Source organism: Helianthus annuus, chromosome 10, assembly GCF_002127325.2.
Source record: "Helianthus annuus cultivar XRQ/B chromosome 10, HanXRQr2.0-SUNRISE, whole genome shotgun sequence".
Taxonomy (NCBI): domain Eukaryota; kingdom Viridiplantae; phylum Streptophyta; class Magnoliopsida; order Asterales; family Asteraceae; genus Helianthus; species Helianthus annuus.
The window spans coordinates 40,907,315-40,917,531 of record NC_035442.2 but is presented as its reverse complement, the minus strand read 5'-3'; the positions used below and the strand labels follow the sequence as shown (position 1 = coordinate 40,917,531).

The following is a 10,217-nucleotide window of genomic DNA, read 5'->3' as shown; positions in this document are numbered from 1 at the left end:
CTTCGTCACCACCACCTCTTTTTACGCCCTCGTCACGCTCTCCTTCATCTCCAACAGAAAGATGGATACCCTCATCCTCAATCACAAACTTGGAACCGGACCCTTTTATCCCGATCGAACCAAATTCCTTACCCTTAGCACCACCAACCACCACCACAGCTTGAACCGGAACAACATCCGCTATTTGCGCCGTAGGAGCCGAACCTGAACCCCCTTGACCGGCCGAACCTCCTTGATTTTCTGGAGCCTCAGGTTCCCGGGATTTGGTAAAGATTCCCCTGCACAATATTCAGGTACGGAGGATCGCCTTTCGGCGTCCTTGTAGCTCGGATCTCAAACTCTTTAGGCTCGAAGGATTTTAGCCTCAAGGCCTCTTTCAAACCCATAGCTGCACAAAAAACAAACAACAAATAATATCTATAGTCTGTCGCGGTAGTGAAACTTGCAAAAAACATATATATAATAATATATAAATTCGAGGAACACCGTAAAACTAACCCTTGCCATTCCATCTAAGGGTAGGATACCACCCTGGTTCGGACCATATCATGCTGATCCGTCCCATGACAAGGATGTGTTCCGGATATTTATGTATACGTCCGGCTTCTTTGACTAAGTTCGCATATAAGTCTCCGTTGTATTCGAAATCTTCAGGAAGCGGAGGCGGGAGTTTCGATTTCTTTAACCTCTATGTCATGAACTCCGGAACGCATCTATCATCAACCAGGAGGAAGCGATCTTTCTAATCCTTGAGACTCGTATTAATCCACGTATAACAGCAAGAATTCTTGTCTCTGACCTCAAAGGTGTACCATCTGCCGGACCGATTCAACATGTAAAAAGCCCGGAACACATGCAAATCCGGGTCGGACCCCAGTCCACGACAAGCCAGCTCAAAGTGACACACCTTGGCAAGGCCGAAGGGGTTCATTTGAGTCAAGTGAACCTCGTGGAACAACAGCACCTCGATCAAAAACTTCGTCAGAGGAAGACGATAGTTGCAATAGTCAAAGAGGCGAGTATAAATTCCTATTTTCCCCGGTACAAAAGGATAAATCGGCGTATCCTTTTCGGGGAGAACGGGGTGCAATGAGGCAGGAATCGCGTATGTATTTACATACCACTCCAAACCACTTTTACTCGGAATGTTGAAGCAACCGGACAGATTGCTTTTGTTCGACATATGGAAAAGATGAGTACAACCTGTTCAGAAAATAAGACTTCGGCTCAGAGAAGAGATTGAAGAAGATAGAGTAAAAAGTGAAAATGAAAAACCACTTTTTCCCTTTTTATAGAGGTATGAAACCGCCTTAAAACAACCAATCAGGACGTGACACGTCATGATAACTGACGCACATCAAGCGTCATGTCAAACGGAAAAGCTAAAATGACCGACGGTCACCCAGCAATAGGTCACTTCCCCAAAAAATTTGAAATTCGAAAAAAAGCGATAAAATCAGGGACTCAAACCGCCAAAATAATGCTGTTATAGTTCGAAGCTTTTACCAAAAAACGCTACAAACTAGGGGGACTTGATGAGGATACGTCCTTGGTCGGACCGAATCACCGTCAAACATAGAACCGAACCATAGTACATCAAGGTCGGATCGCACCTTACACCATAAAACGAAACGGACAAATACACTGGTACGCCATAACTAACCGGGCCCCACGGGCATAACTGTCATGACAGTGACTGGTCCGGCCATAACTAACTCGCCACGTCAGCATACCCCAAAGACTATAAATACCATACTTGGACTTCCAAAACTGGTAACTGCCACTTTCTCTCTCTAAACTCTCCACTCTCTCTCCCTGACTTACTTTCTCCTTACAAATACTTATTCTCACGCCCGAGCTTGGTCACAGAGAGACCCCCCTCCCTGTGACGAGGCTAACGGTGTGTCTGTTTCCTTGTGATCTTGCAGGTTCTTGCTAAGTCGTCTGAAGCATAACTCTAGCCACGTCGGACTGACTGGTTTTTTGAGTCTTCAAGAGCCAAGCTATCTTAGAGGGGGTAAAGTTGCACATTTTTAAAAGATTTAAGACAGGGTATTTTTGGAATTTTGACACTGATTTACAAGGATATTGAAAGTTGCACATTTTTAAAAGGTTTAACACAGGGTATTTTAGGAATTTTGACACTGATTTACAAGGATATTGAAAGTTGCACATTTTTAAAAGGTTTAACACAGGGTATTTTAGGAATTTTGCACTGATTTACAAGGATATTGAATGTACAGTATTGTAATGTAATTTTCAATATTGAATGTACAGTATTGTAACTTTCAATGTAATCTTCCGCAAGCAAATCAGTGGGCAAAATCGTTAGTTACCGCCATTAAAATCCCCAATTGAATGTAAGACCAGTTACAAATCCCCTCAACTACAGAGCAAGCAAATCCATCAAAGTAAGGGAGAGATTTCATCAATGGAATCCACGCCCTCTATCTCTTCCATCAATTAAACCTGATCTGCAATCAATTCCACAATTCGTCTTTTCTATCCGATTCCTTCGATTTGTCATTTCAATTTGTCCCGAAAAATAAAGCGTTGGGATTTGATGAGAATGCCCACATTACATCTTCTTCTCCGTTTTCGAATTGGCCCTATATCTTCTCCAGATGTTCTTCCTTGGCATCCACGATTCAAGAATCTCTCTCAGAAGATATTGGTCAATGTAATTCAAAGTAGTAGGGGATTAAAGGAGTACTGACAAAGTTGCCTACATCACATCGAGCTAAGTTGCAAGGAAGGTTTTTTGCTTTGGGTGCAGATGCTGGGCCTGAGACTATCATGGATAATGTGATGGGTCGTATGATATGACGATCCAATGTGACAAGAATCCAAGCCGTTCAAATGTCTACTTTGATGCTTGCAGCAATACAGTCGCTTTCTTGACAAACTGTGAGTTCAAATCTTCCCTATAACCGTTGTTAACTAAGAGGAGACGTATAAATATAACACAAAGCTTGCTTGGTCGGATGGTAAGTTGCATTGCCTGATTTCTATATGAGGCAAGTTCAAATTCAACCTTCAGCTACTCATTTTTTTCTTTTCTTAAATTACTTAACATCTTTGAACTTCAAGCTTTTGAAAATGACTAAAACAATCCCTAAAGTTTTATAAAAATTGTAGTTTAACCTGTTCATATATTTCCAGTTATCCTAAATTGGCCTTATTTATGGCGCTATTATTTGATCAGATTATATATTGATGGTAAATAAATTATACAAATTGAAATTACGTTGTAATCAATATCCTAACTGATATAGTTTTTTATTTACCAACCTTTTACACAAAATGCAAGTCACGAAAATATACATAAGAGGGCTCACATCCAAACTAATTCTTACTACATGTATGCCTCGCTTGGATCACAAATGGGATGCTCAATCAACCACATGAACTCCAACTTAGACACACTGTGCTCATTTGACTAAACATTCCCGGTGTGATTATTTTGGTAGCATCAGCCTGTTCGTACCATTAAAGAAAAGATATGGTTGATCTATTTTGCTTAACACATTACTTACTTAAGGCATCTTTGATTATCTGGTATCAAAGAGACACGTGCACTAACGAATAAAATAATGTTAAGTGTTACCAAACACTTGTGCTAATCATATTTTTCACACCTAATTCATTTTGAAGGGTTTTGATGGAGAAGTAGCTCATGAGCAAAGGTAAATTTTGACCAACTTGGATGTCTACGAATGTATATTAACTGTTCCCTATAAATTGGTAAGCTTGTGTTGAGGTGAAGCTTTTCTTTGTGTGTCACTTGTTAGACCTGAATATAATTGCACGGGCGAGATGTGGGCGTTTGAACTAGAAAAACTCTTGCTGGTTATACAACATGAATTCTTACGTAAGTTTATTTTTTTCTGAATATGTAACTTTGAAGTGACACTACTGGCACATTTATATAATACTGGTTGGTTTGGGTTAGGACTAAAAGGGAAATGGGTCAAACGGTTTGAGGGTCAAACTTGTTGAAAGTCATCTAAAATCTAATGAAGTTGTTTAAATGGGTTAGAAGTTGTTCAAAGTTGCTTTTTTAAGAAAAAAAAGGATCATTATACTATTAATAGTTTTGTAATCGTAATTAGTAGGTTAGTTATTATGATAAAAATGGCACCAAAAGGTCTTGACCGGCTAAACCAACCCAATCTGCCAAACCTGCCCAAAAAAGTTTACCTAAGTTACAAAAGGATCTTGACCCATTTGAACATTATTTACTGATTAAAATGCATTTTGTAGGACGTATGGAAAATGGAATTTCAGCCCCAAGGCTGTTGAAGTTGAATCCTCTTGGGCTCAAGTGTTTAATAAGTTCCGTGGCGACCAATTCTTGTGGGTATGCATTAGTTTCACATTATTTTTTTTCTTTGCATAGTGGTATGCTATTTATTTATATTTTAAAGGGTAGTTGCACGGTACCCCTGACCGCAGAAGGGATCTCCCTTCCCAGTTCACCACCCGACAAGGATCCCTGACGGCAAATACCCATAGCCATCAAAGAGGGGTAAGAAACATGTTTCGAACCCGAGACCTCGAGTGTCCTCGGTCCGGCTTTAAAGCGGGTGTCGGTGGCCACCAAAGTGGCACTAATGGGAATTGAACTTGGGTCTCCATTAGAGAACCCAAGTCACTCCACCACTAGGCCACTTCTGGTGGTTTTTATTTATTTATTTATTTATTTATATTTTAAGGTGATTGCAATATCTGGTTCAGTAAGATAATTATGGATGATTGTACACACTTATCTTTTTTAGTCTCTTTTATGTAACATTATGCAAGAAATCTACAGTTAACTGTTGATTTTTTGATGGGAAAATTAATTAGGTCACTGAAGATGGGAAGCAAGAGCACCTGGTTGCCACATTGGGCAAATTCAATGTGATATGGAACTTCCTGTAAATTGCTCATACAAAATATTCTGTAGGAATAATATGGTTGACTAATAGGCCCCCTCAGTCGTAGCGGAAGTATGACGAACGCACAGACTGGTCTTGAATCTGTTGAATAGTTGTTTAGGGACACCCTTTGTGAAAATGTCGGCGTACTGGTAATCGGCCGGAACATGTAAAACTCTAATATCGCCCATACGAACCTTGTCACGAACAAAATGAATGTCAATCTCTACATGTTTGGTTCGTTGATGTTGAACCGGATTACCTGACAAGTATACGGCTGATACGTTGTCACAAAAAATGATGGTGGCTTCGCGTGTAGGTATGTGTAATTCCAGAAGAAGGTTACGAAGCCAGCTAGTTTCGGCTGCCGTGTTTGCGACACCTCTGTATTCAGCTTCAGCGCTTGAGCGGGAGACAGTGTGTTGTCGTTTTGACGACCAAGAGACCAGATTATCTCCCATAAAGACACAAAACCAAGAAGTGGAACGTCTCGAGTCTGGGCAACCCCCCCAATCAGCATCAGAATATGCAGTTAGTTTCAAAGACTTTGATGGTTTTATGTGAAGGGCATGATCTGCAGTGCCTTTTAGATATCTTAGGATCCGCTTTAAATATTGAAAATGTGGTTCGCGCGGCGCATGCATGAATAAACACACCTGTTGGACTACATAAGAAATGTCGGGCCGGGTAAAGGTTAAGTATTGTAAGGCGCCGGCCAGGCTCCTGTAAAGTGTACCGTCGGACAATGGAGTACCGGCATGCGCACTTAGTTTGGAGTCAGTGTCACATGGGGTGTTGCATGGCTTGCATGTTGACATGTTGGCGCGTTCAAGGATATCCCGAACATAGGATCCTTGCGAAAGAAGTAAGCCATCTCGGTTCCGTGTTACCTGTATACCCAAGAAATGATGAAGATTCCCCAAATCTGACATGGCAAATTCTGCTGATAAAGAATTAATGATATCACGAAGCAAGCGGTCATCAGAAGCAGTTAGTATGATATCGTCAACGTATAGTAATAAATATGCCATACGAGATCCGTTTTGGTAGACAAAAAGAGAGGTGTCACACGTCGTACTTCGAAAACCACAGTTTGTAATGAAAGTGGCAAACCTGTGATACCAAGCGCGCGGAGCTTGTTTAAGGCCATATAGAGACTTACGTAACCGGCAAACAAAGGACGGATGTTGTTTGTCCACAAATCCAGGTGGCTAAAACATGTAAACCGTTTCGTTCAGATCACCATGTAGGAAGGCGTTTTTGACATCGAGTTGGTGTATTGGCCATGCACGAGAAACGGCAATGCTGAGTACGGTCTGAATTGTAGTAGGTTTGACGAGCGGACTGAAGGTATCAAAACAATCAACGCCAACCTGTTGAGATTTACCATTAACAACAAGGCGAGCTTTGTACCTTTGCAACGTACCATTTGCGTGAAACTTGTGGCGATATAGCCACATGCAACGAATGATGTGTGCGTTATTCGGTCGTGGGACTAACTCCCACGTGTTATTTTCCATTAAGGCTCTATATTCGTCATTCATAGCCTCTTGCCAATTTGGATCGGTTAGAGCGGTAAGGTGTGATTTAGGAAGTGGAGAAATCGATGGCGGTGTGGAGGTGTGTAGGTTAACAGGGTGTTTTGGTTTGGTAATTCCGGCTTTGAGGCGGGTTGTCATGTGATGGGTAGGTGGTTGTGTAAGCGGAGGGGGTGGGGGTGGGGGTGGTGAAGGAGATACGGGTGCGGAAGTGTGGTTCATGGGTGGGTGAGCGGTTGACTGTATGTCGAACCGTGGTTGAGCTGAGTGAAGGTTGGGATCAGGTTGGGTTGGTGCATGAGAATGTGATGTAACAGATGAGGTAGAGTGGATAGGTAGGTTAGTGGGAGAGGTGGGGTCAGTGAGATTTGGATAAGTTGGTGTAGTAAATGTGTTTGGATGAGTGAATATTATGGTTGACAGGTCTTGTTCAAGAGGAGAGTAATCACGGTTGGGGTGTGAGTGAGAGAAAGGGAATGTTGTCTCATCAAAGGTAACATGGCGAGAAAAAAATGTTTTCCCGGTTTGGATGTTTAAGCATCGGTATCCTCGGTAATCCGCGGGATAGCCAAGAAAGACGCATAAGGATGATCGTTGAGAAAGTTTATGTGTGCGGGTAGATGAATGATTTGGAAAACACGCACACCTGAAAACCCGTAGGTGATCGTACGTTGGGTGACGTAGATACAATGCGGCGGTAGGAGTATGATGTTGTAGAATTTTGGATGGAAGAATATTATGTAGGTAGCTAGCCGTGTGTGCGGCTTCGACCCAGTAGGAGGGTGGTACGGATGCATGGGTAAGGATGGATAGCATGATTTCGTTAATACGGCGGATCATACGCTCGGATTTGCCGTTTTGTTGTGAGGTATGTGGGCATGAGAAATGGAATTGAATACCGTTTGTGGAGGCAAAATTTTTAAAGTGATGATTATCGAATTCACCACCATTGTCGCATTGAAAGGATTTTATGGGCAAATGAAATTGTGTTTTGATGTAAGTGTAGAATTTTATAAACTTGGTTACGGTTTCGGATTTATATCGAAGAGGGAAAAGCCAAGTATAATTTGTATAGTCATCAATCAAGATCATGTAATATTTATAACCGGTATTTGACACGATTGGGGATGTCCATAGATCACAGTGCACAATATCAAAGGGCAAAATAGTAGTGGAATTAGATAAAACAAAGGGCAAGCGTTTATGCTTTGCTAATTGACAAGAATTGCAAAACAGACGACTAGTTTTATTACAAGCAATAAATTTATTCGAAGCAAGAAAATCAACAATTGAAACTCCCGGGTGGCCTAGTCGATCATGCCATGAGTCGGGAGTGGTAGCAGTAAAAACGGACGGAGCGGGAACAGGAGCGGTGACAGGATAGAGGTGACTGTCATCACTGTTGTGACGCGTCAATATCTTCCCAGTCTTGAAATCCTTCACAAAAAATCCAAATGGGTCAAATTCCACAGAAACAAGATTATCACGTGTAAATTGTTTAACTGAGATAAGGTTTTTGATAACTTTAGGAGCGTAAAGGACATTATTAAGGCGTAGGTTGTGTTGAGAATGAGGAAAGTTGATGTTTCCCGATCCAAGAATTGGCATTTTGTGACCATTACCGACTAGTATAGATTTAATAGAATTAATAGTAGGAGAGTCAGAGCATATACCTGGGTCTGCACTTATGTGATTGGGTGCCCCTGTATCCATGTGCCATTCCGGTTCAATCGAGTCCACAGCAAGAGAGCCTGAAATGCCTCACCGATGTCAGTAGGTTGCAGCGGATCAAAATCGGTGATGTGAGCCTGTGGAGAAGTGCGAGAGGAGGATGTCTTGTTGTTGTTGGATCTGCCAGTGGGCTGCCATGGGCCCTGTTGCCAAGGTGTGGCCCAGCCTGATTGGGTTGGGTAGGGACACGGTGGGGGAGCCCAACCACTGGGCGGCCCATAAGCATTGACCCACCAAGGTGCAGGCCCAAAGTTTTGAGATGCAGCAGGTCCGTATGATTGGTTATTGTCCCAGGGTCCAGTGCGTTGTGGGTTGCTGTGGGCCAGAGACTGCTGTTGCGGGTTACTATTACGATTGGGCCTCGGTCCATTGTTGCGGCGCTGCTGGTTTGAGAATTTGGACTGCCCACGTGGTCCAGTGTCACGTCTCTGAGACTGTTGATCCATGGCAGGAGGGGGTGGGGGTGGTTCAAGAGCAGCAGCTACAATTGGTGGAGTATCACGAGCCGATTGATGGCGCTCTTCAAGATCTAACAGGTTGACGGCCACTTCCCAAGAGGGAAGTGATTGGTTAAGCTGAGCGGCAACAGTGTCATACTCCGGAGAGAGTCCGCGGACAAGCTGGATAACCAAACGGTTTTCACTCACTGGGCTTTCGACATCAGACAGTTGCCCAGCGATTTCTTTGAGTTTCTGGCAATATGCTTGAAGGGACGGCATGGATTTCAATGTGAGATTAGTGAAAGCATGCTCCAAAGCTGCAGCGCGGGATCCTTTGTTGTTTAAAAAGATGTTCTTGATCCGAGTCCAGGCTTCAAGAGCGGTGGACTCGGGTTCGAGAACCCGAACAAGCAACTCGTCCGACAGAGATCCGTAGATCCACTGTAACACAATTGCATCTATTTCTGTCCATGATTCGAAGTTCGGATCTTCTTTCGCCGGTGGCTTGGTTCCGTCGATGTGGTCGAGGACCTTGTAGCCACGGGCATGCAACTGAAAAAGCTTAACCCATGAGGAATAGGTTACCTTGGTTCCGTCCAACACACGTACTTTGTGTTGAATGTTGTTCACAGTATACACTGGATGAAGGGCATCAGTTTTGTTGTTGTTATCTCCTTTGTCACCCATGGTACAGATGATGGGGAGGAGGAATAGGGAAGTGGGTGTGAAAAAGAAAACAAGAACAGAGACCGTAGCCTCAGCGAAGTTAGTTAGGGTTCAGAGCGTTGCTTTGATACCATGTAAATTGCTCATACAAAATATTCTGTAGGAATAATATGGTTGACTAATACTTCCAGCAGGTGAAGGATAGGTCTCACGAATGCTACAGAGATCAAGTGGGATTGGAGAGATTGTCCCCAAAGACGACTCAGTTGTTGATAGCCGTTTCATGCATGAGAAATTTGCATTTAGTGATTCACCGAAAGCTCCTTTGGTTGTTGCTACTCCACTAAAAGTCAGCTCTTCAAGTAGAAGGCTTTTCTTATGCTTAATCACTGGTTTTTGTTTATTTCCTAATCTTTTTAGTAGTTAATTCTCTTAAATGATATCATGGAAAGTTGATTGTACTTATTGTTGTGATGGTTAAGGAGAACCTGGGTTTGCTTTTGGTTTTATAACCTGAATTGCTTGATTTTCATTTAATGTTAAACTAGGGTACAACCCCATGTATTACACGGGTTACATAAATATACGTTATATTTATATACTAAGTAATAACAAAAGAAGTTGTATCTTAAAAAATGATCCGTGTATTTGTGTGGGTTAAATAAATATAATGTGATCAGTTAACACATACAATCATCAAGATATGTGTTTAAAAATGAACTTTGATATGCTATTTACTTATTATAAAATTTTATTTTGTTTTTATATCATTTATTATTAGGTTAGAAACATATGTGTTACACGGAGGTGAACCAATGAAATATTAGATGGTTATTAATAACCGAAAAAAATGAAAGTAATAGTTGAGAAAAGGATATTAAATAAATAAGAGAAGTCTAATTTAAATAGGGTTATTGGATTTT

The 10,217-nt window shown here is 41.9% G+C and overlaps 1 protein-coding gene and 1 long non-coding RNA gene across 2 annotated transcripts; one reads left to right on the top strand and one right to left on the bottom strand.

The window, feature by feature from the left end:
- The first annotated feature begins 2,339 nt into the window (after nucleotides 1-2,339).
- Nucleotides 2,340-6,600, top strand: LOC118483306. Its single transcript, XR_004870309.1, has 4 exons — nucleotides 2,340-3,686; nucleotides 3,792-3,871; nucleotides 4,264-4,360; nucleotides 4,849-6,600. It is a non-coding gene; the product is annotated as an uncharacterized LOC118483306 (long non-coding RNA).
- A 1,015-nt stretch (nucleotides 6,601-7,615) lies between these two features.
- LOC110884457 lies at nucleotides 7,616-9,608 on the bottom strand. Its single transcript, XM_022132165.2, has 2 exons — nucleotides 8,131-9,608; nucleotides 7,616-7,894 (listed from the first exon to the last, which is right to left on the bottom strand). Exon 1 carries the CDS (start codon nucleotides 9,313-9,315, stop codon nucleotides 8,143-8,145), a length of 1,173 nt encoding a protein of 390 aa, XP_021987857.1. The 5' UTR covers nucleotides 9,316-9,608; the 3' UTR covers nucleotides 7,616-7,894; nucleotides 8,131-8,142.
- Nucleotides 9,609-10,217: the final 609 nt, after the last annotated feature.

Excerpts from the sequence above, each read along its gene's own strand:
- LOC110884457 (XM_022132165.2), bottom strand. The coding sequence starts at position 9,315 with ATGGGTGACAAAGGAGATAACAACAACAAAACTGATGCCCTTCATCCA.